General features: G+C 35.1%; 1 protein-coding gene across 5 annotated transcripts in view; it reads left to right on the top strand.

Moving 5' to 3' along the window:
- Window positions 1-22,525, top strand: part of LOC18433437 (transducin family protein / WD-40 repeat family protein) — a 33,875-nt gene extending 11,350 nt beyond the window's left edge. For 4 of the 5 annotated variants that reach the window (XM_011624847.3, XM_020666766.2, XM_088873608.1 and 1 more), the window contains 16 exons: window positions 1,296-1,634; window positions 1,755-1,958; window positions 2,119-2,217; window positions 2,305-2,377; window positions 3,307-3,431; window positions 3,548-3,851; window positions 3,960-4,198; window positions 4,308-4,435; window positions 4,628-4,745; window positions 12,318-12,373; window positions 12,463-12,556; window positions 12,656-12,827; window positions 13,021-13,098; window positions 13,188-13,291; window positions 13,377-13,439; window positions 22,161-22,525. In XM_011624847.3, the coding sequence (XP_011623149.3) occupies window positions 1,296-1,634; window positions 1,755-1,958; window positions 2,119-2,217; window positions 2,305-2,377; window positions 3,307-3,431; window positions 3,548-3,851; window positions 3,960-4,198; window positions 4,308-4,435; window positions 4,628-4,745; window positions 12,318-12,373; window positions 12,463-12,556; window positions 12,656-12,827; window positions 13,021-13,098; window positions 13,188-13,291; window positions 13,377-13,439; window positions 22,161-22,268 (2,304 nt within the window). In that variant the 3' untranslated portion in view covers window positions 22,269-22,525. Of the gene's footprint in view, window positions 1-1,295; window positions 1,635-1,754; window positions 1,959-2,118; window positions 2,218-2,304; window positions 2,378-3,306; window positions 3,432-3,547; window positions 3,852-3,959; window positions 4,199-4,307; window positions 4,436-4,627; window positions 4,746-10,141; window positions 10,232-12,317; window positions 12,374-12,462; window positions 12,557-12,655; window positions 12,828-13,020; window positions 13,099-13,187; window positions 13,292-13,376; window positions 13,440-22,160 lie in introns of those variants that run through there. The other variant, XM_020666769.2, reaches the window with a different exon arrangement.
- The last annotated feature ends 5,180 nt before the right edge of the window (window positions 22,526-27,705 follow it).

The following is a 27,705-nucleotide window of genomic DNA, read 5'->3' as shown; positions in this document are numbered from 1 at the left end:
CACGCTAAACTAGTGTGCGAACAACTAGTGGAGAGACGAGTGAGTTCTCAGTGACAATAGGTTTACATCAGGGATCGGCATTGATCCTATACCTCTTTGTCGTAATAATGGACGACTTAACTAGGCACTTACAAGATGAGGTACCATGATGTATGTTATTCACAGACAACATTGTTTTGATTTATGAGACCTGAAGCAGCGTCAACACAAAGTTGAACTTTGGAGAGATGCTCTAGAATCTAAAGGTTTTAAAATTAGTTGGACAAAGACAGAGTATATAGAATGCAAGTTTAGTAAAAATAGGAATAAAGATGAGGAACTAGTTAAGATTGATGGCCAAGAAACCAAAAAGAGCATACTTTTAATATCTTGGGATGATAATCCAAAAAAATTGAGAGATTGCTGAAGATGTCGCACATAGAATTAGAGCTGGGTGGGCAAAGTGGAGATGTGCAACCAGAGTTTTATGTGATCCCCACATACCAATGAAGTTGAAAGAGAAGTTCTATAGGACACTATGAGACCAGCTTTGCTTTATGGGGCGTAATGTTGGGCGGTCAAGAAACAAGTATAGCTGAGATGAGGATGTTGAGATAGATGAGTGGCAAGATAAGAAGGGATATAATTCAAAATGAATACATTCAGAACTTAGGTGTGACTCTAATGGGCAATAAGATGAGAGAAAGTAGACTTACATGGGCTGGTCATATGCAGCATAAACCCCTAACGATACTTGTTAGGAAGTGGGAGTTGGTTCAAGTGGAAGGCTCAAAAAGGGCAAGGGGTAAGTTCAAGGGGAGTAGTTAGAAAAGATATGGGAACTTATGGCCTCACTGAGGGTATAGCCCTTGATAGAGCAGAATGACGGACCCAGATTCGTGTAGCTGACCCCAAATTATTGAGAAAAGGATTTGATGATGATAATGATGATGAGGTAAGGAATGCAAAACTAACTACTGTAATAAAAAATTGGATGCAAAACCTTTTATTTTTTGGCATTTTCATTGTTGTGAGGCTGACCACTACTTTCACGAACCATTTTATGTGTATTCCTCCTAATATTTTCTCTTTGTTAGATACTGTTTTTTATGACTTCTCCACATGTTTCCTTTATGACCTTTTTGGTAGTTCAGTCAACATAAACTTGTCCCTCTCAGATTGTTAAGCTTGTTTTGTTCTTTAGTCTTGACCGATGCTTAACTTGCTGCTAGCATTGCTTAATTATTTTTTTCATATTTAGCAGGACAGTAAAACCTATACTGATTGATCATCCAAGTTGTTTTTAATATCCACAGGTTTTGAGTCTCGAGTGGTCTTCAAGGTTGGAGAGTTTAAGATGTGTCTCTCGTCTGGATCTTACACTTCATGGATCTTTTGCTGACATGATTTTGCTGCCTGGTGGTGGGTCCACTTTGATGGATCCAGCTGCTTCTCTATTTGTGTTAACAAACCCAGGACAGTTGCATGCATATGACGGTACCAGCTTGTGTACATTATCTTCACCACAGGAGGAGAAACCTCAAATCCAGCCAGAGCCCTTTCCAGAGCTCATTCCTTTGCTTGATCCTTGCATAACTGTGGGAAAGCTTATTACACTTCCCAAGGGTGGAAACTATTCAAAAATACTATCTGAGGTATATTTCCATTTCTATTCTACCTTTGATGACTTGAAATTAGATGGTTCTTTTTCTTAGTTTGCAAGGCCAAATTCACTTTCCTTTTACCGAATTTAACTTTTGATGTATATGTTGTAGGTTGCTTCAGCAGGGAAAGGTCAACCACTACCTGTTCTACCAGCTGGTACAAATTGGCCTTTGACTGGTGGAGTTCCCAGTACAGCTCTTGGTGAAGGTTTAGGGATTGAACGGATGTATGTAGCTGGATATCAAGATGGATCTGTACGGATATGGGATGCAACAAATCCTGTGTTTTCTATTCTTTTTGTTCTAGAAGGCGAGGTTTGAGCTTCGTATCTTATGTTTTATACTTCTGTTTGAGTACAACAAATATAATTGTGAGAATCTTAGCAAGTTGGAAACCACTCCTTCGGGGCAGATGTTTCTGAAAGTTTTCTTTGAATATGTTAATTGAATGCAACATCGATCATATGATATGCAGATAAATGGAATCAAAGTGCCTGGTGACCGTGCTCCAGTTTCTGCTTTGGAATTTTGTTGTGTCTCAGGGAGTCTTGCTGTTGGCAATGAATGTGGACTGGTTGGTACTGCTAGTGATGGCTGAATGCTGATATGTTATTAATTCTATGTGTCTAACTTGTGATTGCTGATTCTCACACTTTTGCAGGTCCGAGTATATACACTAGTAGGAGGCTCTGGTGAAATGGGCTGTCAGTTTGTGAGTGAAACAGTGAGTGAAGGTATATTTATCCACTGTATGGTTCTATTTCTTTTTATATATAATACATTTTTGACTTGACTTACTTGAAGGACCTCAAATCTATGAATACAACCATGAGAGTGGATGGGGGTGGTAAACCCATCCATCTTGACTAGCCATTGGTAAGGCTAAATGAAGGACGATTAATAGCTTATCTTGGAATATGGATTACTTAGATAACAAACACAGCAACTCATGTTCTTTCATGTGCATATCATTCCCAGAAACAATCCACCGGAAAACTTTCGTACTTCGTATGAATAAAGGAATCTTACATAACTTGTGAAGCATAGTTTGTTTATTGGTTGCCAACCGAGATGATCATGGTCTCATTGTAGCCAAATTGAGCTGATGCACTCATGTTATGTTCAATTTTTTTTTTCTGAGTATTTTCTGATGTTGTATTTGATCTCTTAACAACATATGGTCTGATGTGATTTTTTACTTGCCTCATTTCTCTTAGTGACAATCCAATCCCGAGCATTTTCTATAATTGTGCCGTTGCTCATGTTTGTGATATCCTAGTTTATTCTTTTTCAGTCTTGAGTCACCTAAACTCTTTCCGTGGTTTTTCTCTATGGTCTAAGTGTCCCCAGTCAACCAATCCATGGATGGTGATGGAGAAGAGAATGGGATCCACAAGAACATGACATGACCCAAGCAGTTGGTCCCGCTCTCTGTTTCCATGGTCATCCATGTATTGATTGGACGATGAGTTGGTGATTTTCACCTTGACCATAGAGTTTATATGCTCATATGGGTCATAGTGTACTTTTCTTTTGTTGACAAATAATCTAATGGGCAAGTTACTTTTCCTGATCACTTCAAATGAGTGTTGCAATCTAATTACTCTCTCTTCGCATCTGCTCCAAGACAACTGGGTAATACTGAATCTGATTTGGCTTGCAGCTCATAGTTTACACTATGAAGGATTTCATTGTGCAGCAATGTTTTCAGTACTTAAATCCTCTATTAGTGCTCTTACATATTCAACCAGCGGAGGTCATATTGCTGTTGGATGTGGAAATGGCCAGGCAAGTATGACATTAACATATGCTCCAATTTTAGGATTTCATATTAGGGGTTGGACCATTAGTTGAATACATTAGATAGTAATTGGTTATAAATGATCAATTTTCGTCATTTGCAGGTTTCCATGCTTGACATTAGATCATTCTTAGTTTTGTTTCTGACAGACTCCATACCTGGCTCAAGCACCTCGGTTATTTCAGTGATTTTAAAATCATTTAAACCTTTAGATAGTCCAGTAAATAGTCCAAAAGTCGTGGAATCCAAAAGTCCTAAGCAGGATTCAACTGCAGGCTCTGAATTCTTGTTTGTCCTAACAAGGAATGCCCGCATAGTTATCTTCAATGGCCTTAGTGGTAGTATGATAAGCTCCCGACCAGTGCATCCGAAAAGTGAATCAATTGCTGTCGCTATGCATATCATTGGCAAGTAATTTTCTTGTTTGCAAGTTCAATGATTGTATCGAACCTGGCAACATAACCATGTTTTTTCCTGTTTCTGATTGATTCCTGCTGGCTTAAAAACTCTCTTAGATGGTGGTAATTCTATCTCTGGCTTGAAAAAAGATAAGCACTCAAAGCAATTGTTTATGGAGGACACCAGTCAAATGGATTCTAAAGGAAGTGATTCTCCTTCTGGAAGCAAGTCAGGAGATGAACTGCTGCACTTGGAAGAAACCACATCATATTCAGAACAGAGACTTATGAATCCTCTTCTCTTACTATGTTGTGAAGATGCATTGCGGCTGTACGGTTTGTCATCGGTGATACAGGTGATCTTTTCTTGAATGCTCTTTGGGATTGTCTTAAGATGCACAAATGATTTGCTCTAGTGGCTTGAGTTTCTTTCCCTGCAAATAAAGTGCTTCCTTTTTCTGTTAGGGGGAAAACAATTCCATTTACAAAGCAAGTTTAGGACAACCTTGCTGTTGGTCAGCAACTTTCAGAAGCAAAGAGGAAAATGCATACGGACTGATCTTACTTTACCAGAATGGACTCCTGGAGATAAGGTATATTAATTACTACTGCATCTTTCTTTCAATATATCTCACTTACCGCAGAAAATCCGATTTTGACTGAATTTGTTTCTCCATTAAATATTTGTTTTCATCTGAATAGTTAAGAATTCATATGTTACTACAGCCTTTAACGTCTTTTCTGTATCTCTGAATTGATATTGATCCTGGTCTTATGTTCTACAGATCTTTACCAAATTTTGCAGTGATAGAGGAGAGTTCTTTGATGTCCATATTAAGATGGAACTTCAAGACAAATTTTGCTAAGACAATGTCTTCTACAGAAAATGGACATGTTACCTTGGTAAACATCTACGTTGATTCTTGACCGTCTTCCAAAGCAGTTATCCACAATCTGGTTTAATTTTTGACAACCATGCTTGAAAGAACGTTGAGACTACTAGTTTGAATTGGAAACCGTATAAATATCAGGTTTTAACATTTATTGCTTATATAAAAACAGAAAGTCTTCTGTGTAGTCTTTGAGTGCATGTTGCTGGTACTCTTATAATACGAGAGCTTGATTTGGATCACTCATCGCACTAACCTACTTTTTTTCTTTTTTGAATGTTAACTGTTAGTGGTAGGTTAGTAATTTTTGAAACCATTAGTAGTTTTTAAAAGGGTTTAGCATTGGTAGGAATGGAAACTGAGACTGATAGCTGAGCCACAGGTGGTGTTACCACCTTGACCTCAACCCCACTGACCTTTTAGTAGGTGGAGCTCTCTTTCTTTTTATATATCTAGTGAGTTTGTTTTGAAGCAACTGACTATTTATTGGTTCATTTAGAACTTAAAAAGTTTTTTAATGCAAAATAGTTTTGGTTTTCGCTCTTCTGTTTGCCAAGTACTTTTGCATTCATTAAATATTGTGATTTGGGTTTAATAAAAATAAAAATATTTTGGTTTAGGTGCAACTGGATGGATAATCTAAGATGCCCAATAGTGCTACCCATGAACAAAGACATGGTAGTAACTAGTAAAACTTGGAAGCCAACTCACAAAGAGCTTAAGTGCACTTATGCTTTGTAATAACTCGTGCAGTAGCTAAAGTTCAGTTACCTTGCTAAAACTTAGCTAAGTACATTGTTTCCTTTGTTGAACCTCCCAACTTCGCAGATTTAGGGACTTCGACAAGTCTTTGTTGCACAATGGGTTTTGTTGAAAGTGGAGATTATCTCATGATCTTAGGTGTCTTTTAAGGCGCATAAGAAGGCTTTGGCAACTTTTCCTTCTTGCCGAAGCTAACTCTGGAAATTGCATAGACACAGATCAAACTTGTTCTTGCAGAATTTTATGAGGTGAACTTTAAAACCCTGAATCCCCAAGAGAAAGGATTTTGCAGACTGCTCATTGTGCCATCAGGGATTATTAATGGATAGTATTAGTGGGAATTGGTATGTGATGGCTCATTTTACCTTAAAGTTTTGACCTTAATTTGACTGGTGATGGCTGGAATACTGATAATTACTGTTACAAACATTCATCTTTGGCAATGAGATGCCTGTTGTAAAACAATGAGATGATCTTTAGGGGAAAAATCATCACTGCTCCAATAGTACATGCGAATGCTGTTTTAAAATGCAGGATGTGGACCCATTGCTGTCGGGGTCCGATGTGGTGATGCAGCTTGATGTGGGTGCATCGCCTTTGATGTGGTCACTAGATTTAGAAAATTTTAAATATTCATAAAAAAATTATAATGCATAGAAAAACACAGATTTGATTTATGCAATAATATGTATTTTAATTTTTTCATTATATCTAATATGTTAGAGATATAGTGACTTATGGTCTAACTGAGGGTATGGCTCTTGATAGAGAAGAATGACGGAACATGATTCGTATAGCTAACCCCAAATAGTTGGGATAAGGCTCGGATGATGATGATTAGCTGTCTAAGACGCTTGAGTCCCCTAATAGCTGGTTAAGAGTAATAGAGTTTGTTGTTTTAACTTTTAGCCTCTAATCTTGAATAGTTTGAATGTCTAATACATCTAACATGTAAAATAAAGAGATCTATTCCGTGTCATAAAATATATCCAAAATTTCAAACTTCACATAGACATCCAAAATTCCAAATTCTAAAGTTTAAACTCCAAAGGGACCACAACCAAAATTTTATGATGACATAAAAAACAACAAAAAGATAATAATCAACTCTTAAGTCTCAACTCTCAATCTGACAAGTCATATGATGATCCTTCATGTACATGCATGTGCATCTCCCACGTCTGAAGCCGATGCTATAGAGGCATCATCATCACTATCATTGGGCCCCTCATGTATATCTTCAAAATGTTACCCAAGACAATCTAAACGGATAACCAAAATAATCTTTTACTCTTTTTCAAAAACGATTAAAGAAAAAATCCAAGTATAATTTTCTTTCTTTTTTGGTTTGATCCTCTAAGAACCGGGGGGCGGGGAATGGATTATGTATTTGGCTACACTCGTGGGCCAACTTTCTACCCATGAGTGTGAGCTGCATATGCGGGTCCATAGCCCATTATGCCCTGTGCCAGCATGTGTAGGTGATGCCCTGCATATGCGGGCTCATCACGAGCTAGTGAATATGCAGCCTAATGTAATGCACCTCAAACCGCATAGTGCATAATGCAGGATGCGGCCGCATTTAAAAACAATGCATGTGCATATGGCATGAACATGGCTGCTATTATTGACATAAACCTATGAAGATATTAATCTTGGAAAATACAAAGTGTTGGTCCCATGTGATATGATGTTCGAGGAAGCACTTCCGAGGGAGAAATGGTATTGGCTGAGGGTGAGGTAAATGGCTTCTCTTTGACAATCCCAAAAACTGCAGGGGTGTCAAGGTCATAATGCAGTAGACATATATACAGAAAGAAATTAAACAACTGAAAATTTTATTGGAAATTTAGCCGAACCCAAATAGTTAGAATAAGGCTCGGATGATGACAATGAAAATGTGATTAAAAATAATTTTGGAAGCTTATAAGCCAAGTTTTGTAGCTCTCATGTTTAACTAGGACTCTCAAAACAGAGAATATTCAACTCTGAATGGAAAAACCTAATACAACACTTATTTCTAATAAAAGACCTTACTTAATAGAACATAAACAACTGAAAATTTGATTGAAAATTTAGCCTAACTTAGAATAAGGCTCGAATGATGATGATGAAAATTTGATTCAATATAATTTTGGAAGCTTACAAGCCAAGTTTTGTAGCTATTTGGTTTAACTAGGACTCTCAAAACAAAGAATATTCAACTCTGAATGAAAAACCCTAATACAACACTTATTTCTAATAAAAGACCTTACTTATGAGCACCTAAGAAATCTCATCTCAAATTGAACTAGAAGTCCTAATTACAAAAAAAGTTTGTATGGAATTTTTACCCCTGATAACATACATACTTGCACAAGGACTCTAATTACTATTTCAAACAACCCCTAAAATCCTAAAAAAACTAAAAAAGACTCTAAATCCCTAAAGTTTTTGAAAAAGCATAAAAATAAGCCCTAAAACTCCAAAAAATATATCACTAAATATTTGAGAACATTCAATAATAAGAGGCATCTTGTAGTGCATCAGACTTCCTTGGTTGAAGAAAACTCGTCAACGAGTTTTGGAGTGTTCTTAGATGAATTCTTTGCTAAGCCTGCGATCATCTTCTTTGCTGGCTCTAAGAATATGGTGGTATAGAGAAGTCCTCAAGAAAAGGATCTTGATATTTTATATTGAAAAATTGATACTAAGGCTTCTTCAACCTGAACATTGTGCCTTGAATCATGGACCTATGGTTTACTGGCCCAATCAAAATAAAGTGATTGTGCATTGGTACTGTAGATTGTAGCTTTGTGAATAGCTAAATAAGAACGTAAATTCCTGTTGAGAATACAAGGAAAGGGTCACTATATGTCGATGGAGTAATTGTGATATACATGCTCGATTGAGCTACATAAACTTGTTAGCTTTGCCTCAATTTTGCTGCAAGAACGGCTGAAATTGCCCCTATTTAGTTCTAGAACAAACAAAACTTGCAACTTCTTCATCAAACCCTAGATTTTCACCCATCAAGTCCATCAAGGTTTTCGAGATTCACCTCATCATCACCCTGTTCTTCATCCTTTTCAACAACTAATCTCTTCTCCAACTGCAAGTATTCACCCAAACTCAAACTTTTTTGCAAAACTCAAAATTCTTACCTGAGCACGTGTCAAAGATTGGCAGCGAGTCCCATTTTACAACGTACGGATTTTGTAAACAATTTGATGAGAATAAAGTTTCTCCATGGTCCATGGTATCTCTATTCTAGATCACAAACCAAACTTCCCTCATGCACTACGAGATTAACCCTCAGGTTGTGAGGTGAACAAAAATCTGTTAAATCTGACCTATTACTATGATTGGTTTCAGATATGCCAACATCATGAATGAATGAACATCGATCAAAACAGGTTGGGAACAACTTGTGCACCAAATTGTCGAATTTCCTTCGATTCAGCCATATTTGACATACCTTGTACACCAGTTCCTTGAGCCTCCTTTTCTAATCATTAAATTCCTTCCATGTAACTTTGATACCTCCACCACGAACTTGACCTTCTATAGCAGCAAACTTGTAGCAGATCCTCAGGCGCTTTCGGAATTGGCCTACTCTGATACCAACTAATGTAGTGGAGAATTTATAGAAAGAAAATAAAGATTCGAAAAATTTGATTGAAAATAATGGTTGAAGCTTACAAACCAAGCTGCTTACCCATCTGGTTTAACCATGAGTCTTAAAACAAATAATATTCATTTCTGAAAGAAAAAGCCTAATGCAACACCTATTTCTAATGGAATACCTTACTTAGGACCCTACGAAATTCTAATTCTAATTAAATTAGAAGTCATAATTACAACAAAATTTGTTATGATGTTTTACCTCTGATAAAATAATTAATTCCATAAGGAATCTAACTATGGTTTCAAAGAGTCCCTAAAATCCTAAAAAAATCTAAAAAACCCTAAAATCCCAAAAAACTGAATAGCCTAAAAGTAAACCTAGAGATCCTAAGAATATCTCCGAAGATTTTAGTTGAAAAATAAAAAAAATAAGAGACATCCTGTCTTGCATCGGGTTAATACTGCGGTCCTTCTGCTGGGCAATATGTTGTGACTGCAACTCTAGTTAAAAGGTTTAGAGTCCATGTATATGCTAAAATTCAGATGTAACTAGGTCTTTCACACTTTTAGTTACAAACTTAAGGACTGCAGGGTAGATGAACATTCTTTCAAAAGTATTAACAGAATTTTATGGAAAACCTTGTCCAAAATAACTGCAAAGGTTGAACTTCTACCCATTTTTTGAAGTAATATGGAAATCCCTTCAAATGGTTTATGAATTTTAGGCATATCCTCAAGGAGAGGCTCGAACTTTCACGACTTATGCATCAAATAAGGATTTTTATGTGAGTGGAATATTCACTTGAGGCTGGTCAAATTCAACGTATATAATAATATGATAAACAATAGAATCAATGCTTTAAAATACGGTTAAATGGTTATGCTCATGAATAGGGAAGGATCGACGGGAAACAAAATAATAAAATTCTGATGTTAGAAGGGAAGGGTCTAAGATTTAGAGTCTTAATGTTTTGCTCTGACCATCTCGAGTGTTCTTGAGATAGATATATATATGATGTGGATCTTGTTTCGTATTTGCAGCTTTCATAAAAATTACCAGCATTGCTCCATGGAAAGGACCTAAAACATGTATTTGAAATAATTACAAAGACTCTGGATCTGATAAGCTTCAAGCACATAATTATATGATATACTACCATCTACAAGGTTTCAACTACAACTAATCTCTCATTTGTTTGTAATTCATAGGGATTGTTGTATTCAAACTTGAAGATTGTGTGAGACTGTGATACATGATGATATTTTTGGTGTAGTAAGGCAGGGACATCATTTGGGATTAATTAATGGTATCCTATTATGATCAATGCATAGTGGAAGTGAAACTACAGTACAGTAAGGGTCTTCTTCTCTTCCATTTTGTATTGATAATCTAAATGTCATTGCTTGAGAATTTATCTTTGACTCTATACGCGTTATTGGCCACTTGATCCATATGATAGCCCAAGGGACCATATAATTAGCTTCTTGGAGTAAGCAATTTGGATGTTGAGCATTGTTTCAATAAAGATTCAATCAAATGACACTGATTTCATCTTTATTATTGTGAGAAGGAACTTCGGGAAAACTTGGATTACAATTCACCATTGGCATTGGGGTGGAATCTTGATATTTAAAGGAGGAAGTTGCTACGAAGTCAAGTCTTCAATCCATAAATAAATAATTTTTGGTAGGCAGAGGATGAGCTAGAAAGATTTGAATCACCTATCGAAAAAGTATAAAGGGACCAAAGTAGTTAGGAAACAGCCCTTGGAGGTTTGGCAGGAGTCTATCAATACTCCTAAAACATAGACAAATTGAGCTAACACTCCTCCCTTAGCCGAGGCTCTGAAAAATTGTTCTTACAGTTATTTAGGTCAATATGTTCCAGTTTTATGTGAATTACAATTTGACAAATGAAATTATTTCACTTTAAAAAACACATCAACTTGTATGATCAACATGCGTATCCATATGAAAATTATCTGATGAAATAAATGAAAACCATAGCTGGACACGAACCTTGGAAGGAAAATTCAGCTGTATTAAGTCCCAAATAGTGCTCACTGGCATCTGGAAATTGGTAGCAATTTACATTTTCAGCTTTTAATGGTAGATCAGGTCTTGGAATAGAATTGATGGCTCAGAGTCGAATCTTATTTGAGGTCCTCATCTGAACATGCAGTCCTTATGAATGCTAAATGAGAGGCTTATCTAGTTACAATCTTGCAATCTTTGTAGACAATTGTCAATCTTGTAAATATGTTTTCAGGCGTATATAGCTGTATGCTTTGCAATTGTTGTTACGGCCCAACTTTTTTATGGTTGGAAAATGACACGGAATGAAAATTCTGAAATATCCATATTTTTAAGAAGACGAGTAGTGTGGGGAAGGGGAAAAAAACTGAAGCAAACTCTCTTTAGGCATAATGCATCCAACTAAAGTGTACACAAACTCATAAGTGTATCAGATCACAATTTGCCCCATGGCCTAGTGGTATAGTGGTATCCTACCTCATTCTGGAACCCAAGTTTGTTCTCAGCCTTCTAAAACTCAAAACTTGGTGGCTGACTTGGTCACTGTTAAAACTGAGTTAAACTTATCGAGTCTAACAGCTACTCCGAAAACAAGTTTTTTCAGATTTTTTATATGAAGAATATAAAAACATTGAGATGTCTATAGAAGTCAAATCTAGCTTTTCACTAACTAATACCAAAATGTTGCCACTTAGGAAGAAGCAATATATTAATCAAAGTAACATGAAGATAGTACATAGAAAAACTTAAGTGAGTTTGGATGGACTGCTTATCTATTATTTTAATATACTAGTTATGGAACAATTCTGCAACACCTTTGGTTTTCTCTTTTTCTCGGTCTTGATTATTTGAAAAAACATTGCTAAAAGCCACTAAAGTGACTACAAAAGAACCTGTTTTGCCTTAGTTTTTATTTAATGTTAACAAGACTACACTTAATAAGTCCATCCAAATTTTCCCTTGTCAGGTACAGATTTTGTAGGTACACCCGCATGTGCTTTAGATGTTACATCTTTTTTTTCATGTGTTGCAGTGTAGTAGAAGCTTAATGCCATGTTTGTCTTATGTTCCGCATGTGCTTTAGATGTTACATCTTTTTTTTCATGTGTTGCAGTGTAGTAGATGCTCAATGCCATGTTTGTCTTATGTTTTTCTAAATATTTAAATCTTGATAATCTTTCAGATAAATGGGAGTGAGTTGGCTATCGTTTCTATTTTGGCGAGTGAAAATGCTTTCAGGTACCGTTCTTAGACATTGTCACGGATAAAAATTTGACATCCAACCACATATTATAGGAGTGCTTGACAAATTTTATGCATTTTTCTAGGATTCCTGATTCATTGCCCAGTCTACATGATGAAGTTCTTGCTGCTGCTGCTGATGCTGCCATTAATTCTTCTGTGCAACAGATTAAAAAACAGGTTTGCCCTTCTCACTGGTCATAGAAATTATTGTAATTCATTTATTTTTTATTTTCTTTTTGTTCTTTGCCTGAATGACTAGTTTGCTGATTGGTCCAGGTTCCTTCTCAAGGGATTTTGGGTGGCATTATCAAGGGCATTAAAGCAGGGAAAGTGGGGAATGCAATGGGGAATTCAACTCTAGATCTAATTAGTATATTTTCTAGAAATCCATTTGCAGATCAATCTACAAAAGTTACGGATGATGTAGATGTTGAAATTCTGAGTATTGGTAATTTTGTAATTTCCCAGTGATGGTTCTTTTATCATTTGTTTTGTCTATAGCCGCACAAACATCCGCGTGCTGCTTGGAAAAAAAAATGTGTGCCTACATTATAGAGTCCAAGGGTGTGTATTTGTTCTTCTATGCATGTGTCTGTGATCTTGTGACTATCTGCTGCTCACCGAATTTGATTTTTGTTTAGATGACATTGAAATTGATGATGCCCTACCCATGGAAACAACCATGGATGCACATACTACAAGGAAAGTGAATAAGAGAGGTATATGAACTACATTAAACATTCTATTTGTGTACTGGCTGACTGAATCTATGAATTGAATTGATCTAACGCTTATGTCATTATCAAAGATGAGGAAGCTGAAAGGGAACAATTATTCCATGGAGCAAAGGAACCGATGAAGCCTAGACTGAGGCGACCTGAGGAAATTATGGCCCACTACAGGAAAGCAGGGGTGAGTTTTTATGAACTGAAACATTTATGTGGCCTATACTACTAATATGTCTCCTACTCAGTAACTCCTAGTCAATTTATTCTAGGATGCCTCTGAGGCTGCAGGACGTGCTAGAGAAAAGCTTTTACAGCGCCAAGAAAAACTTCAGGTCAGCAAAGACACTTGGTTTGTAGTTCTAATGTTTTCTGAAATGGTATTAAAGTAACCAGAGAGCTCCATCAGAAACTCTAAAAGGACATTGGCATCTTTCTGTAATGGAGGCATCTTTCTGTAATGGACTTGAGGCCATTTATTTTTCACAATGTTGTTTCCGTGACTTGTGAAATCTTATTCATTCATGAGATTCATGACATAATTTGTAGTTCGTTGCTTCTTCAAAAAAAATTGCAGTTTATTGCTCTCTGCTTTGTTTCCTTATGTCAACATCTCTTGGCAGCAGGGTTTGAAAACTCGACGAGTCGAACCTGACTCACCCGGTTTGACTCGGGAATCAGCAGACTCCGTGCCGGTTCCACTACAATACCGGGAATCGCCCGTGTCTAGATAGAACCGGGCGATTCCCAATAGTGAATCGCCGAGTCACTGTTGAGACTTGTCCAAGAACACGGGCTGCAAAGTGTTCTTCACGATTTTCATGGTTTTTTGTCATTTTCTTATCATTTTTCGTCTTTTTCAGTTTTATAATCGAATCTTGCAGGCTTTATTTTAAATTTTTCAGCCATTTCAGTCAATAAAAGGTAGTAAAAATCACCGATTTTGATAAAAAAAATTTGGATCTGTGAAGAACCCTAAAAAAGTTTTAGGGTTCCACCATTTCTTTGATTTCAAGCAAAAGAGGGCATCATTTTTTGTAAAATCTGAGGGTTATTGATCGTAAGAGTGTTGTTCAGAAGTTTTTGTTCATAATTTGTGAGTATTTTGGACGAATACATATCAAATTTGAATTTGCAGCCACGGGTGCACGAAAAACAGGTAAGAACTATATTTTTTTTTTTTCTTCCATTCTATCAAATTCACTCAATATTTTGCAAATAATATATTAAATTTATAGGATTTTGATTCGTTATAGTGTTGTTTATCATCACATGTATTCAATTTGAGTTTGATTTTTGAGAAAAAACAACTGATGTCTATGAAGAAAAAATGGACTGCGTTTTTTTTTTTTTTTTTTTTCCGCCATTCTATCAATTTCACTCAATATCAAATAATGTGTTAAATTTATGGGGTTTTGATTCGTTATAGTGTTTTTTATCATCACATGTATTCAATTTGATTTTATTTATTCAATTTGAGCTTGATTTTTGAGAAAAAAAGATTGATGTCTGTGAAGGAAAAATGGACTGCGGTTTTTTTTTTTCCCGCCATTTTATCAATTTTACTCAATATTTTGTAAATAGTGTGTTAAATTTATAGGGCTTTGATTCGTTATAGTGTTGTTTATCATCACATGTATTCAATTTGATCTGATTCATTTAATTTGAGCTTGATTTTTGAGATTGAAAGACTGATGTCTATGAAGAACTGCGTTTTTTTTTTTTTTCCTCAATTCAATCGATTTTATTTAATATTTTGATAATAATGTGTTAATATTATAGGACTTTGATTCCTTATAGTGTTGTTTATCAAAACATGTATTCAATTTGATGTAATTTATTCGATTTGAGGCGGATTTTTGAGTTGGAATGACTGATGTTAGGTGGGTATGTGAAGAACTGCGTTTTTTTTTTTTTTAATTCATGATCAATTTTTTTGAAAAATCATGATTTTTCAAAAAATTATGACCAGTTTTTTATTATCATGAGGAATTAAACAATATTTTTAATTTTTATTGTTAAATTTTTAGTTAAAAAAATTGCATGTTAATAGATTATTTATGCAAAAAAATACATGTTATTATATTTTTAATGCAAAACTGTATTTTTTAATTTGTTGTTAATGCAATAAAATACATTAACAAATACATGCTGTTAAACTGTATTATATTTTTAATGCAGTTTTGCATTAAAAATGTATTTTTAATTTTTTAAATTTTTAATGCAAAAAATACATGTTGTTAAACTGTATTATCATGAGGAATTAAAGTGAATATCATTGTAAAAAAATCGTGGCATGTATGATAATTATATTATCTTGCATTTTTTTTTTTATTATTAAATTTTTAATGTAAAAAATGTATGTTCTTGATAATTGAGTCGTATCCATGTTTGGAGCTTGTATTTTTTATTATATTATCTTGCATATTTGTAATTGAGATGTACGACTATTTGTGATCATTTCAATTGAGTTGGGATTGTACCCTTTATATCATTGTAAATTTTATTTGTGGCATTGTGAATGACTATATCATTGTAAATGTTTTTTGTGTCAAATATACGTGTAGTGGCATTATGGATGACTATGTTGTTGTAATTTTTTTCTTGATTCTAAGTGTGACTTATACAGACTTTTTTCTATCTATAATGTTGCATAAATATTTTTTTTTTCTCAGTAGGAATTAATTCATGTTTATCGAAATGAAGATTTGTGACAAGTCCATATGTATTGCCATTGTGAAATACTATACCATTGTAAATATATTTTTTATTGATACTATATCAATGTAAATTTTTTGTTCTATATGTAGTGGCTGATATAGGCTATTTTTATCTATAATGTTGCATAAATAAATTATTTTTCCCAATAGGAACTAAAATATTTTTGTCAATAGGAATATTTTGCATCAACAACAAATATAATTTCATGAACTACCCCTGCATATTATCACTACACATGGTGATTATTTTCATGTTGAACTGTCAGGTTAATTTTTAACCTTTTACATATTAAAACAGTTGAACCATAACAAGATCTGTAGAAGACCTTGCATGGCAACATGGGGTCAGACTTGATCCCAACAAAAAAGACAAAATTATTTGTAATTACTGCCAAAGAGTGATAAGTAGTAAGGTACATAGGTTCAAGCAACACTTGGCAGGGGTTAATAGAGATGTTTCTACGTGCAATAGTGTCTCTAATAATGTAAGAATGCAGATGGTGGCATTTCTCAAGGCTAACAAAGGTAAAAAAATTACAAAGCAGATGATGGATGAGGAGATAGCTAGTTTATATACGCCATCAAGCGGGAATGATCCAGAAAAGCAATATAATAATGACTTGGAGATGGCCACAATAATGAGTTTACAGGAAACTTACTAGATGGAGCGCGGGTTTAGAATGCCTGGTGGTTATGACATGGGCATGCATGATGGGCCTAGCTCAGACATGCATGGGGGGCCCAGCTCGAGCATGTATGGCGGGCTCAACTCAAATATGTATGGAGGGGTTGGTGGTAATATATATCAAGACGAATCAGACGTTGAAGAAATTGTTTGTAGCTTATTTAGGAGTGCCAGTATTGCAGGTCATGGTCGTATAGACCCATTTCTCTCAAAGCCTAAGTCAAAATAGATGACCCTCCAAAGCATGGTGAAAGGTACGAGAAACATGTTGGGCAGATATGTTGGTAATGGTTCTACGATAAAGGGATCCCCTTTGATGCAGCCAATAGCCCATATTTTCCACCTATGGTCAACGCAATCCAGAGAGTCGGGCCCTGGGTCAAACCCCCGACCGCATATGAGCTCAATGGGCCAATATTGGATGAAAAGGTGGAGGAAGTTAGAAATTGGATTGAAGAATATAAACAGAGTTGGCCAAGAACATGCATTACTCTCATGAGTGATGGTTGCTTGAATAAAGTTAGCAAAAAAGAGTTCTTAAACTTCTTGGCCTATTCCCCAAAAGGTACAGTTTTTTTGTCTAGCAAAGACGTATCCGGGACGAAGAAGGATGCAAACTTCTACATACAACTATATGATCAGATAGTAGAAGAGGTGGGAGATAAGCATGTAGTCCAGTTTATTACGGACAATACGCGTGCATGTGTTTCTGCATGCAGCAAGTTGATGGATAAGAGGAAGCATCTAGTATGGACCCCGTGTGTTGCATACAGCATCGATCTTATGTTAGAGGAGATCGGTGAGATCAAAATTGTGAAGGAGACTCTACAAGAAGCAAGGTTGGTGTCAAGATTTATATATAACAATTCTAAAAATTTTTTTTTGTTCAGAGAGCAGTCTAAAAAAAACGAGATAATCAGGCCTGCCATAACCCGCTTTGCGACAGATTACTTGGCTGTGGACTCCATTCGGGAATCCGAAGGTGCAATAAAGAGATTGTTTACCAATGAAGAGTGGTTAAATGACCGCCTCTCAAAGTCCAGTACCGGGCTAAAAGTGGACGGCACAGTCTCAAATAGGAGGTTCTGGTCTTGATGTTCCAGTATCGTAGAGGCCACTGCCCCTTTAGTCACTGTGTTAAGAATGGTGGATGCTAACAAGAAAGCTACCATAGGCATCCTTTATGAAGGTATCAAGAGGGCCAAATCAGCTATTAGGGAGAAGTGTAGTTTTGCTAGTAAAGTGATCGAGAATATAGAAAGAAGTTGGAACACCAAATTTGGACGTCCAATTCATTATGCAGGTAAATATATATTTATATCATTAGAATGTTTCATTCTAAATTATTTTTTTATGAAATTTTAAATGACATTTCTCTATCTATATATTTTTTAGGTTATTACTTCAACCCAAAATTTTTCTATTTGACATCTGAACTTCCCCACAAGATTATGGAAGGGGTCAGATACATTATTGTCAGGTTGGAGATAAGTCATCAAAACCAGGTAGCAGCAATACAAGAGGTATTCTTTAATATTTGGGTAAGAACTTGATTGAGTTGTTATATTTGTGAGGAATAATGCACTAAAACGAAATATTTTGTTTTAGCTTGCTATGTATAGGGATGCTATAGGATCCTTCGGAACTAGACTTGCCAGGAATTTTCGAACTAAGATGGATTATCCCCTAACTAATATTTTGTTCATTAATATATTTAATCTTATGAATTGTTCTTGCCCTTACAATGCTTTTTGTATTTTAATCCAGCTGAATGGTGGGAGATATATGGTAGTGATGAACCTCACCTAAAGAGGATAGCAATCAAGGTGCTCTCGCAGACATGTTCTGCTACTGGCTGTGAGCGAAACTGGAGTACGTTCCAATGGTTGCACACTACTAGGAGGAATCGACTCGCTTTGGAGAAGCTTCATAAACTAGTCTACATTCATTACAACTTAAACCTCCGAGAGCGACAAATAAGAAGGAAGCTTGAAGACTATAGGTCGATAGACTTGGATACAATATTTGTCACAGACACAGCAGAACAATGGGTAGTAGAAGAAGATGAGCCAGTGTTGTACAAGAGAGCGTTCTTTGAGGCAATCGGTGAGGAAGATCTTGAAGAAGGTAATGAGCAGCATGAAAGAGGAAGCAGCCTGCCAACATATCCACAATTCGTCGGAGATGTCGGTGATATTGCACCTAATGAGGGAGAGGAGAAGGGGGTCTAAGGGAAAATGAGAGAGATGATGATTCTGAGGCCACCCAATCCCTGTCAAATTATTCACATATCGAGTCCCAACAACAAGAGGGTAGGGATGAGCATGATAGTGTAGGTGAGCATGAAGGATGGACAAGCTTCGGGGATTTTAGATTAGGGCCACAATAAAACACTAACACTCAAGTTTTTGGGTATAGTCAGGTGCCCACTAATTTGGATGATTCGTTTTTAGAACGAGTCAATGAATTGTCACGCGCATTCAATCAATGGCACCAGCGTGACCGAGATAAAGAACGACGTCGTCTGTCATTTTATTTTTAGATCGTATGTTACGAATTGTATGCTTTATTGTACTCCATGTATGATGATATACTTAATCCATGATAATTTTATGTTTATCCTTTTGTGTGATGTAAATTAAATGGTAAATAGTAGTTCATGCAGGGAAAGAACATATCAATATTCCCATATTCATGCAAAGAAATAAAAATTCTTAATGAAGTACCCTCATTTCTTATTGAATTCCTAAAAAACAACATTTATAATGAATTTTGATAATTTTTTCGGATTTTTGTAAGGTTTAATCCGACCGATTCAACTGATTCCCGATCCAATTCGCCGATCAGGATGGGTTTTTGAGATGCCCGATCCGGGTCACCGATCCGCTTTTTAAACCACTGCTTGGCAGTATCAGTTTGTGCAAGTTTAGCAAAGTTTTGTATCAAAACATTTCTAGTTGCATGTTTTATTCTATCATGATTGTGTTAAATTTCTTTGTTGCTCATTTGCAGAACTTCAAGAATTGTTTAAAGAAAGAAAATCCTGAAATACAAAAAGGAACAATTAGGAAACATTCTTTTGAATACATTAGCAAGTAAGAAACCTAACAGATGGCAAAGTTTAATCTTTGGGGAAATATCAAAGCAGTATCTGAAATACCTGCACAAGCCATGAAGGTGTTGCAGAAACTCAAAATATTAGGTAGGTAGGTGGACCAGCCCTTTCTTGCTTGATGACTGTTTCACCTGTTGGCTGTCAGGATAGGATTTAAAATACCAGGCAAGGTTTGGTGCATTTGTATGAATTTTTGGGGCTAAAATAGTTGTCTAACATAAATTATAGGATTAAAGGAACTTATTAAAAAAAAAATTGTAGGGGTAAAATATACATCTAAAATAATTTTGGCATATATAGCAGAATATATGATAAGATCGTCACTTGTAGTGAACTTCAGAGTATTTACCACACTATCAGGGAGTAATGAATGTGTGTGTGTGTGTGTGTGTATGTATGGAAAAAGTTTGTATTAGGTGTCAACCTTATGATGTACAGGTAAGGTGCACGTCAAAATCCAACTAGAAAAGGTTGTTTCCATGCTAGAAAAACCCCCAAATGATCATCTAGACCTAGATATGCATGGATGTGAAAGAAAAAATGGATTTCAAGTCCTAAAAATAGTTCATCTTGCAACACAATATCTTGACCGTCTATTTTCAAGATTTTTCAATGTTTATAGATCAGCTTGATCTGCAACATTTTTGGAACTTGAAGTTTAGGGTAAAAGGAAAAAACCTCCACATGGTCTTTATTGATCTAGAGAAAGCTTACGATATCGTACCTTGAGATTTAATGTTAGAAAAGAAAGGAGTCTCCAGATATTACATCGACTTGTTGAGAGATATGTACGAGGGAGCGTTAATTAGTGTGTGAACAACTAGTGGAGAGACAAGTGAGTTTTCAATAACAATAGGTCCACATCAAAGATCAGTGTTGAACCGACACTTCTTTATCTTAGTTATGGACGACTTAACTAGGTACTTGCAAGATGAGGTACCATGGTGTATACTCTTCGTAGACGACATAGTTTTGTTGGATGAGACCCGAAACGACACCAACACAAAAAATTAAAACTTTGGATAGATCCTCTAGAATCTAAAGGTTTTAAAATTAGCCGGATTAAGACAGAGTGTATGCAATGCAAGTTTAGTAATAATAGGAGTTGAGATAAGAAAGTAGTTAAGATTGACAGCCAAGAAATACCAAAAAGAGTGTACTTTCCATATCTTGGAGTGATGATCTATGAAAATGGAGAGATTGAGGAAGATGTTGCACGTAGAATTAAAGCTAGGTGGGTGAAGTAAAGATGTGCAACCAGAGTTTTATACGATCCCCGCATATCAATGAAGCTGAAGGGCGAGTTCTATAGGACAGCTGTGAGACTGGCTTTGCTTTATGAGGCAGAACGTTGGGCGGTCAAGAAGCAATATACCCATAATATGAGTGTAGTTGAGATGAGGATGTTGAGATCGATGAGTAGCAAGGCAAGAAGGGATAGAATTCGAAATGAGCGCATTCGAAAGAGCTTAGGCGTAGCGCCATTAGGCGAAAAGATGAGAGAAAGTAGACTTGGGTGGGCTGGCCATGTGCAGTGCAGACCCAGTACAGCACCTGTTAGGAAGTGCGAGTTAGTTCAAGTGGAAGTCTAAAAAAAGGCAAGGGGTTTGCTAAAAGGATATGGTTGGAAGTAATGAGAAAAGATATGAGGACTTGTGGCCTCACTGAGGGTATGGCCTTGATAGAGCATAATAGTGGACCATGATTCCTATAGTTGACCCCAAATAGTTGAGAACATAGTTCTAAAACTCAGCCAAGGCCCATAGGCGAAGCGGGTGAGCTAGTTGTACACCATGTTTTTAAAATTTAGTATAATATTACTGCAAATTTATATCAAATATGTTAAGATGGCTTATTGGTTAGCTCTAAGGACTAAAGTTTACCTCAGTCATGGGCACACTTTTTTTTTATTTTAAAAACATCATTTCAACGTTCAAGTTTGCTCAAACAAAAAAAAGCTAACCATGAGAGTTGATCCTGAAACCTCTTATAAAGAGGTCCTTTTACATACCCAACATGCCTCTCACTTTGCTGATAAAGGATGTACTTATAATATAGATAACCATTATTTTTCTTCATTTTCTTTTAAAAAAAAAATGAGCTGGACTCGGGCGAGTTACTCGAACTCGTCCGAGTAAATCGCCTCGGTCAGGTCCCGAGTACCTTTGCCGAGTCGATTATTTTAACATTGGTTGGGAAAATGCTCTGAGGGTAATGACAGTGATGATGATGATGATGATGAAATTAATTATTAAAATTGGAAATTGATTTTTAGGTCATCGTAAAGTTCTCTGCAACTTCATCTTTAAGCAGAGTTTAAAAGTGTGCCTTACTTTGATTATTTAAAGTGCTCATCTTATATAAACCTCACCCTATATATATGAACTTGCATGATTTATGTGGAAGTTGTCTGTACCACTGATGTTTTCTCTTAATCTTTTCTTCTATCCCCAACCTATATTATTGTTATGTGGCTTTTGAGAATCCTTGTTACCTTTTTGAGTTTGGATAAGAATTTTCTGGTCTATGGTGGCAGAGAATTAGCAAACGTACAGAAGATCTCCAAAATGATGCAGAGAGTTTTGCCTCTATGGCGAATGAGCTCGTCAAGGCAATGGAAGAGAAAAAATGGTGGAAAATATGATATTCCAACTTATCTTTTCAAATTCCAAGTAGACTCTGCAGCTGTTGTATATATGATTGTTACTCAGAGGTTACTATTAGTTCTGAATTCAAACATGAGACAAAAGAAAGGTTCTGGTTCTGAATTTGAACATAATGTATGCACTAAATTAGAAAGTTGTCTGTAATTCTGTATATAGCATTTATAAGCTGTATTTTTCACTAATGGTGCCACTTATTCTTTGAAATATGATTACTTCTTGGAAATTCCCAAGAAAATTTGGTGCCTTTGTGTTCTCTCATACTCCGCCATAGCCCCCAAGAAATTTGGCTTCTATGGTAAATGTTCCCAAAAGACCGTTTCTATTGCATTTAAAGATATGTACTGGGATTCAGCCTGTCCATTTTGAACGTACTGGGATTCAGACTATTTCTATTGCATTTAAAGATACGTACTGGGAGTCAGCTCGGGCTTGCCAACCTGAACTTCCCCGAGTTGGGTGTCCAACGCGGGATCTTAAAAGAAATTAAAAAAATTACATATTTTACATTGTCTTTTTTTTTGATAATTTTTAAAACACCCACACAACAAATTGATTTTTTTTAAAAATCTTAGTACTTTTTTTACCTCATTTAGATATGTTTTGCTTAATTTCATTGTAATCATATTTTTCTTAGTTTTTGGATTTTTATATTTTTTTAATTTTTTTTTACAGTTTTTGGCCCGACCAAAATTCAAACAACTAGGGCCGAGTTACTCAAACTTGGGCTGAGTACTCAGCTCGGGCCTGGGCTGAGTACTCGGCCCTAGTTGATCATTCAAACGCCGCATATTATTGACTGAAAATCTGATATATTCACTAGATGGTGCGCAAGAAAAAACAGTGGCATCTCTCTCTCTCTCTCTCTCTCTCTCTCCTTGTAGATTACAATAACTAATAAACCAGTTTTTCATGAGTAATACAGATTACTAGAAACAGCTTATTTTAGAGTGAAAATTGCAAGAAAAATTTGGAGACACATCTCCCTTGGCTTTGTATAATTAAATTATTACGAAAAATCCTTTTATTTGGCTTGTGAAAATAACAGATTTTAAAACATGCAAAGTAAGGCACACCTTCAAATAGTGTTGAAAGATGTTTCAATACTTAAAGTCTTGAGAAGTTATTTTCTTCTTATTTGGGTGTGGTTTGTATAAGGCTGAGCAATCAAAGTAAAGCATACCTTCAAATAGTGTTGAAAGATGTTTCAATACCGAAAGTCTTGAGAAATTATTTTCTTTTAATTATAAAAATTTAAAGCTTAAAACATAGTGTAGATTAAGCAGATCTTGAAAATCTTGAAAATTGATATTTCGAAAATGCATCACAAAGTGTATTATTTTCAATGCTTGAAATCCATTTTTTCATGCGTCTATGCATCTTGAGGTCAAGATGATCAATTTGAGGATTTTAAGCATCGAAACAACCCCTTCTAGTGATATTTTTTGGGTGCCTCTTAGTTTGATTGTTTAGGACCTTGCCCTTTCTTAAGTATTACTTACCTCTGTTTATAACTACTTTTATTACTTACCTGTTTATTACTTACCTGCTTTTTCTTGAAAGTTATTTTCTCCCTTCTGCATTTGCTATTTAAGAAGCATTTTATATTGGAATATGGTTTGATAGGGCCTCACCTCACATTGGAACTCGAACCTTTATAGGAACCATTTCAGTAGTACGCTGCGCGTTCTTTTAGACAAACCATTTCAATATTACGCTCTAATATATTGAACCGTCTGACCGACCGATCTAGTGAACATCTTATCTGTTTCGGAAATGGCCGTTCAAAGAACATAGTTGTATGAGTTCTCTCTCTTCTCTTGGCTAGCTGCTTCTATCTATAGAAATAAAAATTGCAATTCAAGTGTTGAAAAACCTTTAAATCGATAATATCAGCTTGAACTTTATGGTAGTGAAAAAAAATTAGGATTTCAAGTTTTAAAAATAATGTATATTACAATAATCATCTAGACTAGACATTTCACCCTTAAAATAAGTGCTCACATATCCACAAGATCTGTGCTATTTTTTCAGTTTCAAATTTTATTGTTTGTGTTGGAAATTGATTTTAAAGCTATCATGAAGATTTTCGATGCCCAAAGTGCTTTATGAATGAGGATTTGAGCTGAAGCTTTATTTTGTTTTCATAAAACCTAGGCCCTATAGAAACTTTATCTTTTCTTAGAAAAAGTATACAAATGAGACCATTGTTTTTTTGGTAAATGGAGGTCACAAAGTAGTCTTGACCATTTGATGCGAGTTTGGGCAGTTCCATGAATTAGGCTCTTAGTTAAAAAGGAATTTTTCGAATTTTGTGATACAAAATAGTTGTGGCCTCCTTGTACCCAAAAAAAAAAAACATGATATACAGCCCCTTATTCTTACATCTCAAACATTATTAGACATCCCAATTTATGGAGGGAGGTGGATTCAAACCCTTAAGAAGTTTACTCCAAAACACCAAGTGGAGCAGGCTTGCCCTTTCTTCCTGTGGACAAGATTTGAATCCCAGCCTACACACACACAGAGAAGAGAGAGAACGAAGTGTGTTTTCTTCCACTTCGTTGCTTTTTAATAAATATTGTAGGTTTGGAGATATTTGTCTCCTAAAAAGAGAATCAGTAATGGGAGATGACAGAAATCATCCACATGAAATGTTTGTTTAATTTATCGACATATTCATCATAGGAAAAGGTTAATTTATCGACATATTCATCATAGGAAAAGGTTTATATGGAACCGAGACTCTAAACAATCAAGTTTGAGCCCAACTCAAAATTTCAATAGAAGAAATTGTTTTTCAAACTCAAATGTCCTAAAATTGATCATCTCGACATCAAGAAGCATGGACATGAGAAAAGAATGGATTTGAAGTTTTGGAAATAGTGCATATTGTATCACATTTTTGGACAGTCAATTTTCAAGATTTTCAAGTTTTCTTAGATCTGTTCGATTTATACTATTTTTGAAGCTTTAAATTTTATAATTAAAGATGAAAATATATTTTAAGGCTATTACAGAGATTTCCAGCATTGAAACCACATTTCTTGCTACTATTTGAAGGTAGGTTCTAATTTGATTGTTTAGAACCACGGCACTATACAAATCGCACCCTTCATCTAATTATTTACACGTTATGAGACAATGTCTAATCTTATCCATATTTTCTTATTTTTATCTCCTAAAAAATTAAGTAATGGGTTCTAGGAGAGAGAGAGAGAGGACATTTTGGTTCAAATTACCATAACTTTTTGACTTGGGCGTATTTGCTAGAAAGTTGTGTTTTGAGGTAAAAGTGATGTAAAAAAAAAAAGTTTATTGAGAGAAGTTGTCTAGAAAGTCTAGAGTTGGGAGGGAAGGGTATTTGCAATTTTTCTTATTTAATATTTTACTAATTTCTTTTGATTTAATTTCAAAAATCCTATCAAAATAGACGTAATGATGAGTTTAAATAGTTGAAAATGGGTAAGAGGTTAAATAGTTGATAATTTAAGTGTATTTTGATAAATTTTTCTTTATTTAAGTAAACGTTTTAAAGGGCCTATTAGGGAGCTACTCGCCTTAACTAGTATGTTAAAGAAGTTAGTTCCTATTGTATTTAAGGGGGCCTTCACTTAAAAGAGAAAAACAAGACGAAGACAAAAGAAACTGCCCTCCTGTTTTAGGGGAGAAGCAGGTATGATTCTCCCTCCTCTAGTAAGGGAGACTGAACGAGGAAGAGGATCATGGCGGATAAAGGAACCTGTTTGGAAATGCTGTAAGGCTAGTCCACATGTCTTCAAGTAGAGACCTAGAGCCATTCTTCTTCAGTCTCATATTATTATTTTTTATGTTTTAAATAATATTTTAATTAAAAATTTCTCATAATTTTTCCAAATCTTCTTTGAAAAAAACTAAAACTCTTAAGAGATTATATACCATTTACTTTTGGTACTAGGTGAAGACTCAATCGTACGACATCAAATCCGATCCAACTTAGGAAGTGTCATAAGAATTTTAAGATTAAGTGATGCTACCACCTCGACCTCAACCTCATTCCCATTATAATATTGTTCTCTACACTATAATGGAATATGCACAAAAAAAAACGGATAATTCACGTTTCTTTTCCTCCCATGGGAAGATGTAAAATGGCAAGTGAGTTTCAAACACAGAGCAACCCAATATTAATTTATAAAGAAAAGCATATATAAAAATTATTTACTTTTGGCACAAAGATGACACAAATACTTTTATCTATCAGATATTAAATGGGGTGATTGTAAGAATGTCATTTACTAGATTCAAAGTTCAAAAAATATTTTTGAATTTCGTGATATACCTCAAATCATCCAATTTGACATCTCATGACTAAAAATGATATAAAATTCAAAAATAAATGATCTCATAGTATACAATCTTAATTATAAATGGAACTCAAATGTTAGGATAATTGTTGTTTTCATACGAAGCATCCAATTTTCCTTTGAAGTATCGTTTCGAGTCTCACATATACAAGCCTATGCATCCACGTTTACAACTTGACGACATATTCGTGTTATCTTTTTTAATATTAGTTGAAAGGTACTCAAATCACTACTCTTCCAACTCAATTATTAGGATGATCCTCCTCGTCATGTCGGTACTTCTACATTTGGCTTTGGCTTGGTGTTTCATGTCAACACCTATTAAAATTAAGACTAACATATTTTTTATGGGGTAAGCTTTCTATATTTCCCCTATAACATAAAACTTATATACTTCATCTTATCCAACCGTCCATTCTGAATAGAGGGTTAAAATTGCCCCAATCATAATGTCATGTCTCTACACTATTTTATTTTTAATTTTTTTCTATAAATTATTTTGATACCAAATTTTATATGTCCAATCTTCTATCAAACACGCACTAGCAAAAAATATAAAAAACTATTTTCAATAAAATAAAATGACCAAAATACCCCTAAAATTTTCAAAGGGTATTTTGGTCATTATATTTCATCGAAAAATTATTTTTAATATTTTATAGGTGCCTCCCAATGAGAAGATGGCACGTACTAAATTTCACATTCATACAATTTGTATAAAAAAAACTAAAATTAAAATACTTTGAGATGTCGGATCTAAGATCAAACAGTGAGTAGCTCTCTTGATCAAAATTGGACAGCTAGATGGTAAGGGAAGCATGATCTTCTATGTTGTTGAGGAAGTATAGAAACATTTCCTATTTTTATTTCAAACGACATAAAAAAATCCCTAAATATTTCACTGCAGCCCCTCATTTCTTATCATCCTATTGACTTTTGACCATAAGAATTAACCCCAACAAGTCTTTTTATACCATTTCAACTCAAAAGCTTTTTTAAACCTCTTTTTCCCTTTCGATCCATTAAAAACGTTTTTTTGTTGAAATGGTATAAAAATACTTTTTGAAGTTAA

Source organism: Amborella trichopoda, chromosome 8, assembly GCF_054954075.1.
Source record: "Amborella trichopoda isolate Santa Cruz 75 chromosome 8, AtrichopodaSantaCruz75HAP2 v2.0, whole genome shotgun sequence".
Classification (NCBI taxonomy): Eukaryota; Viridiplantae; Streptophyta; class Magnoliopsida; order Amborellales; family Amborellaceae; genus Amborella; species Amborella trichopoda.
The sequence above is the reverse complement of the archived record's forward strand: the minus strand, read 5'-3'. Positions and strand labels throughout refer to the sequence as shown.